Raw genomic sequence first — 19,577 nt, forward strand, 5'->3', positions numbered from 1 at the left:
ACAGTTCTTAAAACTGCAATTAAGATGGGTAATATGAAATTGAAATTCTTTGGCAGACTCGGCTTTTGAAAGCCACTATTGATGGAGGCACAGGAGGGAATGAAACAGAAAAGCAAGTCTCCTCCCATGAAGGGTGGCAAAGAAAGTGTTTTCTGGCATCTTTCAAGAGAATTATCAAGCATATATTTTGTTCTAAGCAGAGATGCACTTTGGTTTTGAATTACCTGCTGTTCTTGTTTTCTAGAATGACTTCAAAATCTGCCCTTCTTCCATTCTGATTTCTTAACTACATAAATAAAACACACCTCCACAATTTTCTATAGCTGGCGAAGGGAACCTGGGTCCCACCATAAGGTGATGTTGGACTCTGGTGACCATCAGCCCCAGTCAGCATGGCCAATGGCAACCACAATGGGAAAGCAAAGTTGTTGACATAGCCACTGCTGCTATTAGACAGTTGCCAGCAGGGCTGCCCCCTACCATTAGACAGTGAAGCAGCTACCTCAGGCAGCAGGTGCTGAAGGGTGGGGAGCACAGGCAAGGAGTTTGATGACAGAGCAAGAGTGATGGGGACTGGAGTCCAACAACAGCTTCGGGGGGAGGGGGGTCACAGGGGCACCATTCCCTGTCCTATAGCTTTAATTTCCATTCTGCATTTTAATCCTTTCCCCTCTTCTGCCTTACTAAGTTCCATTCATTTGCAAGGAAGAGGTGGGATGAGGATTGGAAGTTGAGAACAATCAAAAGGCAACACCCAGTGGCAAACTGTGGAGGTACCATTCCCAGAATTTTAGATAATCTCCTTCTTAAATTAGAAAAAAAGGAAGGAAGTTTTGATTTTTATCTGAAAGACAAAACCAACCATGTTATTGGAAATGGCAACTACATGTTTCCCTGTCTGCTTTCTCATTTCAAAAATGTCACTCCAATTTTTGAGCAATTGCCTGTATTATATGAATCAGCCCCAATGATTTATATACTAATATACATGGTGAATCATATGCAGATATGTGTGTTTTTATAATAATCCGTCTGAATTTCTGTTGCCTTATATCGTTAACTTGTTTTGCAAAGAGCAGGCCATTAAGATGACAATGATCAAAAAGTGTTTCAGCCCTTAGCCTTATTAACAGATTTGTCAGCCTGTCCTAGGGAGATTTAATGAGGTTTGCTCTGATTAATTCTGCCCTGAATAGTTTTTTTCCTGTTCAGTTTCTTAAAAACAAGTTAAAATATTTATGCCAGAGGCAGTGTATAATAACTGTTGGTCAATTAAGCCATTTTTAAATAGGAAATCGAGGAGGAATATATTTACATCATCTTTATAACTGATGCCAGTCTTAAGATTGGAGAAAAGCTAAAGAAAGCATTGCCATATCTTGTTAGTGATCCTGTTCAGGTTATTTGCCTCAGAAAACAAAATTTGCAAGAATAAAGCTGACCAAGTTCTTCCTTCCTTCCTACACTTTTATACACACCAAAACTCTTATCTCCTTCCTGGTGATTCTTCAACTTTCCATGTGAAGATCTTTACGTGATCTTCATCTTAAAATTTCCCTCACTTACCTTTAGCGTGATAAAAAAACATGTAGCTGCCACAATTCACCATTTATAATATTATCATTTGAGACTGTTTAGTTTAGAGAAAAAGTGTGCAAGAAGTGACATGATAGAAGTTTATAAAATTATGCCTGGCAAGCCGAAAGTGGGTAGAGAAGCAATTTCTACCCCCCTCTTAAACATTAGAACTTATGGACATCCAGTGAAGCTGAATGTTGCAACATTCAAGACAGATAAAAGAAAGCTATTCACACAGCACATAGTTCAGCTATGGAACTCACTCCTACTGGAGGCAGGGATGGCCACCAACTTTAAAAGAGGATTAGACAAAAGCTATGGTTTTCCCAGTAGTGATGTATGGAAGTGAGAGCTGGACCATAAAGAAGGCTGATCACCGAAGAATTGATGCTTTTGAATTATGGTGCTGGAGGAGACTCTTGAGAGTCCCATGAACTGCAAGAAGATTAAACCTATTCATTCTTAAGGAAATCAGCCCTGAGTGCTCACTGGAAGGACAGATTGTGAAGCTGAGGCTCCAATACTTTGGCCACCTCATGAGAAGAGAAGAAGACTCCCTGGAAAAGACCCTGATGTTGGGAAAGATGGAGGGCACAAGGAGAAGGGGACAGAGGACAAGATGGTTGGACGGTGTTCTCAAAGCTACCAGCATGAGTCTGACCAAACTGCAGGAGGCAGTGGAAGACAGGAGTGCCTGGCGTGCTCTGGTCCATGGGGTCACGAAGAGTCAGACACAACTAAACGACTAAACAACAACAACAACAGACAATTTCAGGGAGGATAAAGCTATCAAAAGCTGCTAGCCACAATGACTTTGTTCTACTTCACAGGTGGAGGCAGACTACTGCTGAATGCCAGCTGCTGGGAATCCTAGGGAGGGGAAGGGCTGTTGCCCTCGGGTCCTTATTGTGGGCTTCCCATAGGCATGTGGTTGGCCACCTGAAGAACAGGATGCTGGACTAAATGGGCCATTGGCCTGAGACAGCAAAGCTTTTTTTAGGTTCAGTGTTTTTTTTTCTGGGGAAAACACAGGGGTATGCATACCCCTAAACATTTTGTGAATCTTTGTACTTTTGTTCATTTACTGTATTTATTTTTCCCGATTTGAACTATAAAATGGTGATTTTCTTGAGTCAAAATGAGAGTACCCCTGTTCTAAGAATTTTAAGGTCTCATATATAAAAAATAGATGTTCATAAATGTAGCAAGCAAACACATACAAATATGTAAACCACATGTCTGAAACCCACAGAAAAGTCCTGAAAGCATTTTCTCTCTCCCAAAATGACCTTAAATATTTCTCTGCAAGGTCAAAGGAAATGGGAAATCTTCCCATTGTCTCTTTCACGAATCCTGTCTTAAGGGCACATTTAAGATATGAATAGGGTGTGAGCCTGTGACCTGTGTTCTGGATTCAGGAACTGAGTAGTTATCATAACAAAAGAGTGGTCAGGATGCCCAGGTAATCCAATCAGGTAACCTGGCAGACAGGAAGAAACAACACACCCAGATTTCTACCCCTTAAGGGGGTGGTCTTGGGCCACACCCCTTCTGTGATGTATGTATGATGTTTCTGGGGGTGGTCTTGGACTACAGGGTGGGCAATTTAAAATGTCTATATAAGGGCTTGCGTGCATGGCTTGGGGTCCCTCCCTTGCCTCCTGTGGGGGGTGGGGGAAGCACCCTGTTGCAACAGCTTTAATAAAGATCAGGCTTACTAGCTGCTTTGCTTCTCAATATTCTCTGGTTGGCCTCTGTTATTTTCTCCTACCGATAGAAAACCTACAGAAGGACTTTATATGGGCTCTTCGGTACCCCATAAGGGAAAAAGTACAGTTTTTTCTCATAACACCCCTAACACTTTTTTAATAGAAAAAAGCACTGTTTATGTTAGTATAAGCGCACCAGATTGGGGATGTTTGCTCCAGCACTCAGTGTTTGAACAGATGCACTTTGCAGCCTTTCCAAAAACCATGTAAAAACACCCAGGGTCTTTCCATATTGCTAAAGTAATAAAGAATCCACCACACTTGGTTCTCTCTTTGGACTTTTCAACCCCCCCCCCCCCGCCTTTGCATGAGGAAATGGAAGAGACTTAACAGCCCTCCATCAAAACCTAGGGGTCTGGAGGTGCTAATGTGACCTCAGGATGCAGCTCTTAAAGGCTTTAGCTTGTGTTTGCTAAGTCCTCTAGAAGTCCACATGCTGGGCAATTAAAAGTGTTTTCTGCCAAGAGTTTAAAGCTCCAGCACAGGGGAGGAAAAATACCCTGGAGACTTTTAATGAGCATTGGATTCAAAAGGCAGCCCGGACCTGAAGTCAATGAGACATTTATTTCTCTTCTTTTTGTCCCTCTAAATTGTTAAGCTCAGCATCATTTTAGGTTGCATTCTGCTGAGGCACATTCAGAGGCAAACTATAAAGTGCCAGTTGAGGATCTGCTTGGGTTCCTGTGTCTCAGGATTTGGGCTGAAGGGTTTTGGGGTTGTTGTTTTTCAAGCTTTTGGGTTTCTTTGCTTTCCTCCTGGGATGACCATTGGGAATTCAAAGTGAGGGGCGTGGTTGGGGGATAAATTTGATTCCATGTGAATAGGATTCGGCCTTAGCCTAGCTCTCCCCCTGACTTATTGGCAGTTGCTTTTTTACATTTAATCTTCTCCTCATCCACAGTCTAAAGTGGTACAGTCCAGTAACAGGTTCTCCCTCACCCTCCCGGGAAGCACAAGCTGAGAATGGGGCACAGTTACTACATGCAGAAGAATCAGGCTTTCCTTAGAGTCTATTATTTCAGGCAGAGCACAGGTGGGAGTTTGCATGCTGGAAGGGAAAAAAGCTCTCTACATGCAGAATTAAAAGCAACACAGGGAGAAAGCCAGGCAGAACTGGCACATTAGTACAGATTGAAATGAAATGAAGTTTATTACGGTCCCAGTATTGGAAGTACTCACTAAGAGGCTGAGGGAAACAGCAGAGGTTAATGGAGTTAAGGTTGGAACTAAGGAACACAAAATTAAAGCTTTTGCAGATGACATTGTATTAACATTAGAAAATCCAAAGCATAGTGTAAAAGAAGCCCTACAAAAATTTGAAGAGTTTGGTGCTGTGTCAGGCCTTAAGGTTAATAAGAATAAGACTAAAATGCTGACTAAAAACTTAACTAAAGAAGATATCGCAGATCTAGAACAAAAGACAGGAATTATGACAGCAAAGAAGGTGAAGTACCTCGGAGTGTGGATTACGGCTAAAAATATTAACTTATATAAGGATAACTATGAGGTCACCTGGAAGAACATCAAGAAAGATCTAGAAATTTGGGAGAGAATGAGATTATCTTTTTTGGGGAGGATTGCGGTTATCAAATTGAATGTTCTGCCTAGGATGCTATTTTTATTTCAAACCATCCCGGTCCTTAAAGGTCTAAAGCAGTGTAAAGAATGGCAAAGAGCCTTGGCAAGATACATCTGGCAGGGAAAAAGACCACGAATAAAAATGAAAATATTGGTAGATAGAAAAGAAAGAGGGGGCTTCTCCCTACCGGACTTAAGTCTATATTATGAGGCGGTGTGTCTATTGTGGTTGAAAGATTGGATAAGGCTAGAAAATAGAGACATCTTGGATTTGGAAGGCTTCGACAACAGGTACGGGTGGCACTCGTACCTGTGGTATGAAAAGGTGAAAGTGCATAGAGGCTTTCTAAATCATATTTTTAGAGGACCATTATTCCAAGTATGGGAAAGAAATAAAAATTTACTGGAAAGAAAGACACCCTGGTGGATTTCACCAATAGAGGTGTTAACGGTTAAAAAAATTAATATGGAAGGGAAGAATGCCACTTATGACGAACTTACAAGAAAAACGGACCAAGGTATAAAACTTAGACCATATGAAGAGATTAAAAGCTTACTTACCGGGTGGTTGCAATACCACCAGGTAAATGATCTGTTGAAAGAAGATAAAAAGAAATCAGGATTTGAAGATAAAAAATCTAAATTTAATGTGGAAGTTGTGGAAGGTAAGAACAAAACACTGTCTAGAATCTATGATATTTTATTGGAGTGGTACACAAAAGATGAGGAGGTGAAGGAGGTCATGACTAAATGGGCAATAGATATTGGTTATAACATCGAATTTGAGAGGTGGCAGGAATTATGGAATATTAATATGAAGTTCACAGCGTGTACGGCATTAAGGGAAAACATCTGGAAAATGATATATAGGTGGTACCACATGCCAGTGAAACTGGCTAAGATCTACAGGTTAAAGAATAAAAGATGTTGGAAATGTGGAGAGGTAGATGGTGATTTCTACCATATGTGGTGGTTATGCAGCAAAGTGAAAGGATTCTGGGAATCGATTTACAACGAACTTAAAAAAAAATTTAAATACACGTTTCCCAAAAAACCTGAAGCTTTTCTGCTAGGAATGATGGGTAAAGAAATTAAAAAAGAAGATAAGGTACTATTCCTATATGCCACAACAGCCGCAAGAATCATGTTAGCACAAAATTGGAAAACGGAGGCTATACCTAATATAAGTGACTGGCAGGTTAAACTGACAAATTATGCCGAGCTCGCTAGAATAACGGGAAGAATAAGAGATCAAGATGAACAGAAATTTCATGACAATTGGGTTAAATATTGGATGTATATTGGAACCAAATTATAAAAGACACTGGCAGGACTGGAATAACTCTAACAGTAACGGGTTATTATTTAGAAGAGATAAAATACGTGCCTACAGAGTTTATTTGATACTTACCAAAGGAGTGGAGGGAAGTCCAAGGCTTGGCAGAGCCTAAAACTGTACTTATGATTTATGGAGTGGATATATTATGTGTAATCTATATATTGGATTTTGTATACGTCTATATGTATATATGTATAATATCAATAAAAATTTAACATGCAAAAAGGGACACAGATCAGCATAACATTTACATCTGCACACATTTACATTTATATGTGTGCATGCAAATTTAGAAATTATGATTATAATTTAAATAGGTTATAATGCACCTCACATATTTGGGGAGGCTGTGACTAGGTGTCCTATCTGTGTTCAGTACACAACTAGTTGGTTAATTTCGAAACTCTTGCAGCTCCCTGGACTTAGATTGGAACCCCTTCTCTGTAAAGTCAGACACAAATGAGCTCAACAAATACTTAACATCTCCCCTGCCCAACTGCCGTGTGGAAGAGAATCCATTTCTCATTAAATGGGAAATTTCAAGACCTCCTCTTGCTTCCGTTATTAAGAAACCCTGCAGTTGGAGAAGATTAGAGGAATTGAATTCTAAAATGCCCACGGGCCACTTTGGCTTGCTCACAATCTAGTTATCAAGATTGCCTACAAAATCAACTTCTGTCGTATCAAAAACAAGGCGAGTGCAGATGAATTAAATTCCCAATCCCTTACTGACCTTTTCAATAAGTATGGTTGAGCCCAAAGTATTCTGGAGAACTTTTTAAAAAAATTGAATTGGGAAGGGGAAGATTCCATGAAAACTCCCCCTTGTCTTCCCCACCAATTCTGCTACCTGAGGCAGCTGCCACCTTGCTCTTATTTTTATCTGTCAGATACCTATGCAGCACCCATAAAAAAAAAACCAGTTGCAAAAAGGGGATTCCTGTCTTCACTATAGTAAAGTTAGGGTCTTAATTTTTGTGTGTGTCAAAAAGTAGAACATTGTAGCATTTCAGCTTGGCCCAAGATACATCTGGAGGTGCAAGAGTCCCTAAAGCTATTCTAACAAGTGGACATCAGGGAAACAGAATTTGCATAGTAGGTAATCAGCTTCAAGCTGATGAGTAAACAATCAAATACTTGATAAAGGAGACGTATTAACATATGAAAGAGGCTTTGTCTTTGTGCAAAAAGGTTTACACAAAAGAAAATGTAAGACACCTGGATCTAAAGAAAAGCAACTGCTACATACATTTATCCGATAAAGAAGCCCTTTTTGTGTGTGCCAGAAATCTTTCTTTAGAGCAGTCTGGGATGCTGATTATTTTGTGTGTGTGACAGGTTTCATTCTTTCAAAGATTATTTTTAAACGGAAGAGAAAGTTCACAATTAAAAAAAGAATTACTCGTTCCTGAGTGTCACATGCTGTTTGTGAAAGATCTCCAGGCATACCCAGGACTGAAGAGGTTTAAAAACCATGTTTTTCTTTCCTTTTTGTTTTGAAAATGAAGATGGATGGCTAAACTTGACCAGACTAAATCTAGAAAATGGCTCTCCACCCCTAAAAGCAGCGTAGTATTGGTATCAAGTTTAATAGAAAATACTAAGTACTTGTGCATTCTAGCTCAGACAATCTTCATTCATTCCTTGCATTGTAAGGGGGGATTCTTAATGAACTCAACAAGAACCTACACCCACTGACTTGCCCCAATTTTAGCCAAATCACACCCCCTGGAGTCTTAAAAAAATAGCAAAGGGCACAATCACAAAAGGTAATAGAGAGACAGGCCCCTTCTATAATTCACGCACTGTCTTGATAAGAAATGTGGAGATTTTTAAAAGTGGAAGGAGAAAGGTTCCTTGTTCAGGCACTTAAATTTGATCTTTGCAAATTCCTAAACAAAATGACTTGATCCACACCTCTTGCATCAGATCAGAAATCAGGAACCCACTGGATTTTGCCATTCAAATTTTGCAACCCACTTCTCAGCAGTTTAAACATGTCTAAATATGCATTGAAGTACACGTTTCCAAGAGAACAAACACATTAAAATGCATACTTTGAGAAAAATGTGTTTGTATGTATTCAAATGAAGGCAGGATGGATCATTCTGGTTCCAGTCATGTCACTTTCTCAGGTATTCATAAGTTCCTTCTACTGCATTAATCTGTGATTTGAAAACAAACTAAACTGTACAAAAATCCATTTTAAGTATTTAGTTATATCAATAAAAATGGTTTCAATACATATTTAATAATGTCTTTAAATATGTATTTTATCTTAATGCATGTCTTTCTAAATATATTTTATTGAAAATATGAATGTTCGTACATTTTGTGAGCCAAGAACTGTATAGCAGAATTCAGAGACGTGTGAAATCTGAAGGGTAATTATTCTCTGATCAGCTCATTAGCTCAGGAGATGTGAAAAAGTGAGTTCACATCAGAATTCACAGAAATCAAATTCCTTAAACATTTCTAATTAAAATAAGTGTTGAGATATATATTTTGAGGGTTTTTTTAAAAATAGGAGTAGTATGGAAATGGGTTTAAAAAGATGAAAAATGGGCAAAAGGGTATTTAAAAGAGAAAAAAATATCGTTTCTAGAAATCGGATAGGTGGCCTGTTTTAGAAGTGGGGCGGGTTATGCTCCCCTTGAAGAAAGAGAAATACAGCCCAAATAGCCTCTAAAACCAGGTCAGGGCTGACTCCTAAATGTAAGAAAGCCTGCCTTTCCCAACCTGCCTGAGTAGTTCTAGTGTTGTGAGAGAGGCTGTTCTTTATCCACTTTCTCCATGGGACTACAACTCCTAACATCTCTTACCATTGGCCATGTTAGCTGGGCTAATGGGAGCTGTAGGGAACAACGCCTGGAGAATGTAAGGTTTGGAAAGGCTTATCAAAGCTTGTGCTCAGTTCATGCTGGAGCTAGTTCCCAGCTGCCCTTCTGAGCTCTTCAGCTGTCCTGGCCTTAAATCAAAAGACAAATGAAGCACGACACAGGAGAGCCTTGGCCCAATGAACTGTTGTTGTCTAAGGGACCACCACATCCTGGAACTGGCACTGCCTCTGGAGCAGCCCTTCCCCCATTGGTCTCAGCATGCAGAGCAGGTGAGTCCATGCCCCTAGTCCAAGGGAGCCTACATCCCAACTCCAGATATTTTGGACTGCAACTCTCATCAGCCCCAATCAGCACAGGGCAAAGGCACAAGACTTCTATGGTCTGGTTTTTATACTGCAGAAATTAGTTAAAAGATAGCACTTCACCCTGGAAAGCAAGGGTATTGATTATGGAAAAAAGGAAAGTGGTTTGACTACTGAAGGAGGGAAGGAAACGTTGCTGTATAGATTCATGCTGCTATGCTGACCAAGACATTTGTTGCCCACTCAGCAGCTCACGGATGCCAACAGCGCAGTAAGGCAATGCCACCAAGGCACCCGCCTTTTCATCCAGCCCCCTGCACAGTTTGGTTTTGCTCAGCAACTTCCTTTCAACTACAATGCACACACAGAAACTAGAGTGTTTCACTGGACTGATTCATTTCCTCCTCCACAGATCTCATCCAAATCTTGAAAACTGCAGACGGCCCTTGCTTCTTTCTCCCACCCTGGAGTCAGGTTCCCCTTCTTCAGGGGATAGGGATGTTGAGGGCTCTGCTGTCTCTGAAGGCAGCTCAGGCAACCCACTGCAATGGCAAAAGATCCCACAGAGGCGATTGCCCATCCAAAGGCACAGCTTGCCATAATCACAGGAAAAGAAGTTAACTACTCAAGAGTTTGCAGGTCAGCAGCTGCATACTTATACCACATAGTTACATCCAAAGGCAAGCAATTGCTGTTCAGACTGAACCACCAAAAGAAGAGGACCAGTAGGTTTGCACAGAGTATTCCACACAAACAACTGCTTTCAAGCAGAACTGTCTGCCATGTCACCACATTGTCATACTGGGACAGTAGGCTGAAGTTTTCATTGAGACAGGTGCATCTGTGAATATGATGGCTGAGGGTGCATATGGTGCACTCCCTCAGATGCCACCACTACAGAACACAACAGTCAAGATATATGAGGTGCTGTGCTCTTTGTGGTGCTTAGTTAAACTTGTAAGAAGTTCCTCAGGAGACTTAGTTAATCCTACACCATGTGTGAACAATTTTTGGGAACTTGGAAGCTTGTTTCCTCTGAAAAATTTGATGACTATATGAAAGAACTTGGCGTGGGCTTTCCCACCAGGAAGGTGGCTGGTATTGCCAAGCCCAATGTGATCATCAGTTGCAATGGAGATGTTATAACCATCAAAACAGAGAGCAGTTTAAAGAACACCAAGATTTCCTTCAAACTGGGGGAACCATTTGATGAGACCACAGCAGATGACAGGAAAGTAAAGAGTATTGTAACATTAGACAATGGGTCGCTCAATCAGTTGCAGAAATGGGATGGCAAAGAGACCACAATAAAAAGAAAAATAGAAGATGGAAAGCTGTTTGTGGAGTGTGAAATGAACAACGTTGTCTGTACCAGAGTGTATGAGAAAGCATGAAGATAGACTCCTTCCCCTGTGTGGTTAGTGGGACACAGAAGCAGAAGAGTTAGCTGGTTTGGGATGCAGAGCCCCACAAGGCAGTTGCTTTCTCCAAAGAACTGATATGTTATTGATAGAACTGTTCCAAAGAACCTGTATACAGTATTCAACCTAAAAGTATGGTGACTATTCAATAAAGTGCAAAAAAAACCCAAACACAAAACAGTCAAGATATATGCCTGTAGAAGTCCAGAACCATCAAGAAAAGTTTCAAAGAATTGGAAAGCTAAAAAGAAAGCAAACACATTGATGACACTGTTCAGCCAGTGTGCCTAACACATGGGTGCATTCTCTTACACATCAGAAAGCTAGCTGAGGAAGAGTTAAAACATCTGTAAGAGTTTGACTTTCTTGAGCAAGTAGAAGGACCTACCCCTTGGGACTCTCCAGCAATAGTGTTCCCCACACCCATGCACTTATATCCTTGGGATCTACTGTAACTGCAGTAAATAAAAGAAATTAAATAAGAACTTTGAGTGATTTCTTCCCCTGCCCCTGGATTTAGAAGAGTCCACACTGAATGCATTATATGATGTGCATGATTGGTTATCTGCCACACAAGTTCCAATGAGTGCATGAACTGGGATGCAGAAGACAACATTGCCAAATGCTTGCTTTCCTTCCAGAACTGTAGAAATATAAGAAGTGGCATTTGGGCAGGGCAGGTCTGTTAAGGTAACTGAAGTATCTGCAACCTGTCCTACTTGTTCAAAGTGAATATTTATGAATGTTTCTGGCAGGTTACCCAAAGCTCTTTGCTCCTGAAATATATATGAGCAAGGTGCAAACGGCCAGAATCAATTTGGTCCGCAGAACTTGGATCCAGCTCTTAAAAGAAGCAAGGGGAATACAGCATTGTTACCAGCATTAAAATGCAAAATCTAGCTTGATCTGACATACTCTCTACTGCCTATAGCTCGGTTTGGGTTCTACAGAGCCATGCGGCATCTTTCCCCAACCCCTCAAATCCTTTGATTACTTTGCATGCTCTGCTTGAAAAAGCTGCTAAATGTTTATTCCATTGGCTGCAACATATATTTCCATTCAAAAACATATTTCTTCCCTGTTGTCCCACTATCACAGATCTGCTCTCCTCTCCTTCTGAAGATGTCTTTAGCTGGAACCTAGCCCACCCAATATCTTGGCTCTGGAAAAGCCTTGTCTCCAGTTATGCCTTCTTCCTCTCTTGCATTTGCATGGCTCCTATTTGCCTATTTGATGGGCAAGAACAATTGGGTTGCCAGCATGCATTGCACTGTGCTGCTCATCAGGCTTGGGGACTGGGGTCTACGCATTGCAGGGATTCCACTGAGTGAAGTTGCTGAAGTTCATCATAGTTCACCCAATTTGAAATATAGCTGGTGTTGGGGAACCGGGAGCCCTCCAGCTGTTGTTGAACTACAACTCTTGTCATCATTCTGACAATAAAAATGTGGGGTGAACAACCAGAGATCAGAGTATTCCCCCTCACCCCAAAAAAACAAACTATGTTTACACTTCAGGATTTAGTAAGGCAAGAAGTTACAAAGATATTTTTTTTAAAAAAACAATAATTTCAGTTTGAGCAGTTACCCATAAGAACAAAAGATGAAACACGTTCAGGTACAGCTGTTTTAGATAGTTTCCCTAACCAAGCCAAAACCTTTCAGTTTGCATTCCATTGTTCAGCTTTGCGGTCCCTTCATGGTCCTCTTTTCCTTCCAGACATTGTTCAACTAAGTTCCTTAACACTTTCCAGTGCTTCTTTACAATGTTCTCTTGCACAACTCTTCACCTTTTCAAATTTGAGACTTCACGCTAACTTTGACTCCTTGACTTTCTTCACTAACTTATTTCCCCACACTCCAAGTTATATACAATATTTTCATTCCTCCTCCTAACCTTTCAGCCAATCAGGAGGAGAATAAACCTCTGGTTGCATCACTCTTTCTCCTTAATTGGCTGGATCTTTGACCCTCTTGTGCACAGCTTCTTGAGCAAAGCATCCTCTTGTACATCTTACCTTCCTGTGAACCTTGAGCCTTCCTGTACAGGAGAGCCTTTAACGCAAAAGGCAACTGTTTGACAACCCATGTTTCACACACAAATTCTGTTCCTTCACACAGTGTTTATGGGTCAGAATGAGACACGGTCTATTTAAAGGAAATACTTGTAGGAGAACAGGCTTAGTAAAAATCATTTCTGAAATGTGAGTGACAAGTATGAATTATCTTCTTCCACAACCCAGCTAAGGGTGGGTCTTGTGTGTGAAAGTAACTATAGTTTTGGACAGAAAGAATGTTAGCTGCAATGGGTGATGGCTGTGAGATCTGAAGGCACCTTGGGTTGTGAATATCTCTCTCTGCTTGATATGGTGGGCATCAGTGGTTTTGCTATGAGTTCTTATCCTCCACTTAAGTCATACTTGTGAACATACCACGCACAACAAAATGCCATAACTCTCCAATCACCTCTCCTCCAAAACTCTCTGCAACTTTCTGTTCAGGGAAGCGGAGACCACAAAATAATAATATTGTGGTGGGTGGGAGGGCTGGTGTCCATTGATGCAAAAAGCAGAGAGACTAACTGTAGATGAAGCTAGCACCAAGGACCAATAGAGCATGCCCCCCATGGGCTGAGCTTCGTGGGGAAGTGCCCATTTGACTTAAAGGGCAAGCCTCCAATAATAATAATTTGCTTCTGTAAACTTCTACAGTAGATGTTATGGTAGATGCATAGTAGATACCAGTCCAGCACTCCAACCACTACACCACACAGTAGATACCAGTGTAGTGTAGTGGTCAAAGTGCTGGACTGGTACCTAGGAGACCAGGGTTTGAAACCCCACTCAGCCATGAAGCTCACTGGATGACCTTGGGCCAGTCGTTGCCACTCAGCCTAACCTACCTCACAGGGTTGTTGTGTGGATTAAATAAGGAGGAGAATAAATAAGGGAGAACCATGGATGCCACCTTGGAGTTACAGGTCGAATAAAAATGCATCAAACAAATAAAATACACCAATAGATGGCTGTCTTGGGACAGGAGCTGGGGAACTGGAAACACCACCAGGGTTGGTTCTGTGCATGAGAGGCTCACACAGAGCAACACATGTAAAAGAAATCTGGGGACACAAATTTGGCATGGGTTTTGCAAGTGCAATGGACACATTTTTTAAAGCTGCAATTTTCCTCCTGGGGATATCTTGTTATCTATATATTTACTATACTTAACAGCAATGCTAGTTAAGTGTAGAAGATTAACAGCCCTTTTGCCACAATGCAGTACTCCCCAAGGGAACGCAGCATATAAAAACCTGCTCTCTGCAGGAATGGGTGTAAAAATGAGTTATTATGGAGCTTGCTCAGCAGATCTGAAGGAAAATATATCTGTATAAGGGAGAGAAAAGTAATCAGCCAAGGTGAATACAATTTGAAGGGTTATTGTATTCCTCATTCTCCCAGAGTAGAGTCTCATCTTTCTGGGGGAAAGTGCAATACAGGGTGGTTGCATGTCCTGCTTTGCAGGGGATAGACATTTCTCTGAAGGGCTGGCCAGCAAGGCTATGCACTGGATTTGGCCAAGGCTCCAATCTTAAGACAAATCAGGTCTATTCAGAGGGATCCAGGCATTGCTCGAGTTGGCTCAGTCTAATGAAAAACAGGTTGACATTCTCATCTGCTGTTGTTTGTGAGCGCCCAAACCAATTCTGCAAGGAAATGAAAAATAGAGTAGTATACAAACACATTGAAACAAGCACTTGTGATAAAATCAAGTTTTAGCAGCCTAGCAGTTTTCCTTTTGAAGTCTATGGGCAGATGGTGAGAATTTTCAGAGGCATAATGAGGACATTATAAAGTTAGCCACCCCACAGTTTTCTGGTGGAATTTTAAGAGCAGAAATTCTTAGCAGAATCGAGAATAACAGAACACACCAGCCAACAGGAGACACTTTCAACTCAACACAAGCTTATCAAGTAGCTCAATCATCATGAGGATAGTTTGGGCTCACAGAAGTGTGAAATCTTTAGATCTTAGGTGCCATTTTCAAAAAGTGCTTCAGCATAGCATTTAAATAGCTGACATATGTTGTCCGGTCACAGAATCACAAAGCCAAAGGAACACAAAGCCCTTTGGTTCAGTTTGGTCTTGGCAAATCTAGCTATTTTGGCTCCAAGTATGAAAAATATATTTCCACACCCCAACCACAACCCCCATAATTTGATGTAATTTGATTGGTGTATTCCAAAGTCAATCTATTCCTACCTCTGACAGAAACTGCCTGACCTCTGTGCCAAGGTCATATTACCTCACTTTGCAGGGTGTGTGTGTGTGTGTGTGTGTGTGTGTGTGTGTGTGATGGAAGCTGGTTTGCAGACAATACACTATGCATGCTACCATACTCATTCAAACTTCAAGTCCTCAAATATTCCCATATTCTTGTCTTCCATCAGTATCCCCAGGTCAGACTGCTTTGTCTGCAGCCTGATCCTCCATCAGCTGCCTCATTTGCTGGCGGCCTGTCACACTCCACCTTCCCCAGAGGTTGGTGTGCGAAGGGCCCTGGCCACTGCTCACCCCTCCTTGGCAAACTTCTCACCTTCTATAAGAACTGTGAGCTTGATTGGGCAGAAATAGTCTCTCCTCCAAATAAACACTGGCAATTTCCACTGATTTCTGTTTTCTTCAGAATTCTCCAACCTCCTTACTAAGTGCTGTGCAGCACTAATGCTATTCCGGGAGTTTTTCTCCATTGCTGCTCACCAAAGAGGCCACCCCTCCACCTTTCTGGCATTAATGCAAGCAGATGGCTCCAGCTGCAGTATAATTACTGCTTTAGGCAAAGTCCACTGGCTCCACAGCACTCTTCAATTATTCAGTGGTCCACCATCTCAGCCACGGTCATAAATATAATGGGAAGCCATCCAAAGTCACCAGGTTGCTCTCTCCCTTGTTTTCAGGCCATCTTATGGCAAACCTGCTTTTGACAATCCATTAGTCCCCTAGACTTACGGGAGCCGCCCTTCCCCAAGATGTCTTGCTTTGCCTTTTTTTAGAGTTTCTTATTGAAGATGTGAGACATCAGCAGGAAAGCTTCTTTCCAGTCATGAAAGCAATTAAGAGAACTGCATGGGTTACATTAAGACCAAGTATTTCTTATTCAATAGAGCCTTAAAAAAATAATTAACAGAAATGCCCTATTTTTAGATCTTCCTCCTACAAGTAAGAAAGGACTTGCAAAGTGAGCTTAAGCCTAATAAATTGTAGTTTGGCTACAAAGTTAACTCTGACACAGGAAGGAAACAGCCGCAAAGTTTTAATACGAACATTGTCATTAGTTGTTTCCCAAAGAACGTGCAAGTTATTATAGCAGGATATATATTCTGGGACATTGTTTTGGAATCGGGAGTAGTAATACTAAGGGGTGTGAAATCCTTTCTCTTCTCAACATTTGTATATGGTCAAAATCCTGACTCTGGCTTCCCCTCTCCCCACCTCCTCCCTCCTAATCCCTTTTCCCTTTTGTGTTGTGTCTTTTAGATTATACGCCTGAGGGCGGGGACTGTCTTATTACTATCAGCCACTCTGGGAACCTTTCATGGCTGAAGAACATATTAAATAAATAAATAAATAAATAAATAAATAAATAATCATGAAGCCCAAGTTGCTTTTCTCCCCACAGAAGTAAATAAATAGGTCCCCAGATCTTGGGAACAATTATTTTGAGCAAACACATGGTGCATGGTGGGAAGAATTCAGCAGCCAGCCACCCACCACCTGCCACTCCTTTGCTCTGAACAGCAGCCTCCTACAGCTGCTTTTCAATAATACAAAACCTGCCACTGGATACTTTATGGATTTTCCACATAGCATCTAGTTCGGTCCTTAGAATTTTGAACATGACTTACATTTTCCTCCTGCAGAAGTGAAGAGTTATAGCTGAGAGAACATCAGTTTTCAAGGAGGGAACCAGAGTGATATGCCATGCTTAATGACTTGAAAAGATTTCCCTATAACATTACCTGTCATTTACATTATTTAACAAAATTTCTATTATCACTTGATAAGGAAACCTCTCAGCTGTTCAGAAAAATATAACATGTAATTTAAAAATTATGTTGATGAAAACAGTTAAAACAAGTATTTAAAAATATTCAAAAGTTAATTAAAACCAACTGTAGCTAAAAAAAAAAAAGGTCCTCCAGGCCTCTCTACCTGGCCCTCGAGACTCTCCTCAGGCCACACCCCCTCTACACATGCCATGTCACCAGCCCTACTTTGCACCCTTTGCAAGTGTTTGTGCTTGGCTGGAATATGTCCTTGAAACCTCACAATGAAGAAAGATGGTACTGTTTGGCATTGCTGCCCAGGTCTGTGTTGCAGGTATGTCCCAAGGGGCTTCAGACAGGTTGCAATACAATTATCAAACTTTTTAGGCAAAAGAAGAGATGATTTCTGACCATTTACTCAGTATAAACCGAAACATCATCTGATGCTGTTCACCAGCTCATCCTTTGAAACACCATTTCAAGCCTTGCACTGGAAAAATGCACAGATGGCAACACAGAAGTACCGTATACTGAACAATCATGACTTGGCTTCCACAACTTTCAGGCAGATTTTATTTAAACGCCACCATTTATGAGTAAACACAACAGCTGGGACAGTTTTAAGGCATCAGTGGTCCAGGCCCAAGATGAAATAGAACTTTATACATGGAAGAGAACTGATTACTATTATTTTAACAATTTTCTGAGCTTTCTGCTTCACCTACCAGTTGGACGCGACAGCAGCAGATCTCCCTAAATCAGAAAGTAATTACATTCCCACACTTTGTTTAGCTTGTATACTTTAGTGCCTAATTACCAGAGATAGTTTACGAGCTTCCCCCACAGAAAATAATTGCCACATGTCTCCTTAAAAGAAACAAACTATCAGCGTTCTTTTCAAGACACAAAGTATAAACACCAATTAAAATGGGTTATACAAGAACTTCACAAGTAAAAGAGGCCTATAGCAAAAATGTTAATAAAACGAATCCAGTATGCCACATTTAGAACCTTGCACCTGCTTTTGCTTTAAAAGTTTCTTTTTAAAAAAATAAAGTGGGGGGAGGATTACAACTAATAGCGTCTGGAGCAGATTTTCCTTCTAATAGATTAGTTTAGCCTATTTGGTTGGCAATTGAGGAAGCAGGGCTAGAAACACATCTGCATTCAAGGGCATACCAGAGTTTTCCTTTGAAATGAAAAGCAATTTATTTCTTCAAGAATAGGAGAGACCAGAAGGGGGAAAACACAAACTTTAATGAAAGTCACTCTACACAGAAAGCCTGCTTCTGAGGAATAAGTAGCCAAAGGAACTTAAAGCAGAACATATTCTTGGCCTTCATTTCCATCTCTCTCCGCCTCATAAGGAACTTGTTCTATCTCCACTGACAGAGGCAGCAAGCCTCTGAAATTCAGCCACCGGGAATCACAAGTAGGGAGACTGCTCTTGAGCTCAGATCTTGCTCACAGGCTATCCAGGGACATCTGGTTGGCCCTGCAGGGACAAGCTGGAGAAGGCAGTACTAACAGGCTTCTGCCATGGCCATTGGATGGTGGGAGGACATCTGAATGGTGCTTGAGGCTTCATAAAATATTGAGAAACTAAGCTTGAAAACACCAGTTGCTGGGGTTTTCATCCTGCGATCTGAGGAGGATACACCTTGCTTAAAGGGGCTCACCTTTGTCTTGAGGTATATTGCCATGCTGCATGCCATCTTATTCTCACACAGGCTTAAAGTTACCTACTATGCACCCACACTATTCAACTTGCAGGCTTCTGACTTGTGTCAGTAAAGAGTCCATTGTAGACATGGAGTTCATTTGATTATACACTCTTAGGTTGCAATCCTAAGGCTTAGTGGTGGTGAGAAATTGAAGGCCATTTCCTCACCTTATCCAGTGCCCTGCCAGACTCTGGCTGCCATGGCAGAAGTGAGAGTGGAGGTGCACTCTTTTACTCCTTTGTATTTTTTCATTAAAAAAACCATTTTCCTCTATCATCTGGGCTAGTATAATTCAGCCTCCAGTTTTCATGTGCACTGGGGGACCAGAAAAGCATCAGTTCGCCACATTTCCTTGAACAGGAATTACCCCCAAAATAAAGAAGTCACACACTCCAAGAATCCAGCTTTGACCCACTCAGAACTTTAGCAGCTATAGATGCATTGTATATATATGACATAATGAACACTCACCCGTTTGGTGTAATCCATGGCCTTCAGAATGGAGAGGTTGAGGGTCTCCAGGGAAGCCAGAACATCTTCATAATCTCCCATGTGGTCGGTAAAATAATCTGGACCCCGAGGATATTGCAGGATTAAAGGAGAAGGGAGGGGGAAATAAAGGATAACGTTTTAATCATACTTGCTTGCCTCAAGGGAACTGTCCAAATTGAAAACTTGCTGTTTCAAAGTGTACCGGCCAGGAAATATTCCAACTTCTAAAAACACTGCACTCCATCATGTTTAGTAGGTGAAAGGGGTTCAAATCATAGAGCTGGGCAGCGGCGACAGGCTTATAGGAAATGCAATGCTAGTCCCAACAGGTGGTTGTCCAGCCTCTGATTGAAGACCTATTCAAAGGGTTGTTAATAGTTGAAGGCAAGTTCTTACTGTGCTGCTACATTTATTTTTGAGGGATAATTTGCATGACCTTTTCTGTACACCAAGATAGTAGTTGAAGAGATTTTGTGTGTGACTGGGCCAGAA

General features: G+C 41.2%; 2 protein-coding genes across 2 annotated transcripts in view; one reads left to right on the forward strand and one right to left on the reverse strand.

Moving 5' to 3' along the window:
* Positions 1 to 19,577, reverse strand: part of NECAB2 (N-terminal EF-hand calcium binding protein 2) — a 144,986-nt gene that overhangs the window by 51,906 nt on the left and 73,503 nt on the right. The window contains exon 5 of the mRNA XM_053399512.1: positions 19,065 to 19,162. Within this exon, the coding sequence (XP_053255487.1) occupies positions 19,065 to 19,162 (98 nt within the window). The remainder of the gene's footprint in view (positions 1 to 19,064; positions 19,163 to 19,577) is intronic.
* Positions 10,323 to 10,978, forward strand: LOC128419134 (fatty acid-binding protein, adipocyte-like). Its single transcript, XM_053399514.1, has one exon. The coding sequence runs from the start codon at positions 10,402 to 10,404 to the stop codon at positions 10,798 to 10,800; it is 399 nt and encodes a 132-aa protein (XP_053255489.1). The 5' UTR covers positions 10,323 to 10,401; the 3' UTR covers positions 10,801 to 10,978.

Source organism: Podarcis raffonei, chromosome 8 (assembly GCF_027172205.1).
Source record: "Podarcis raffonei isolate rPodRaf1 chromosome 8, rPodRaf1.pri, whole genome shotgun sequence".
Lineage (NCBI taxonomy): Eukaryota > Metazoa > Chordata > Lepidosauria > Squamata > Lacertidae > Podarcis > Podarcis raffonei.

Bases quoted from the DNA above. Each gene is read 5' to 3' on its own strand.
- LOC128419134 (XM_053399514.1), top strand. From the start codon at position 10,402: ATGTGTGAACAATTTTTGGGAACTTGGAAGCTTGTTTCCTCTGAAAAA.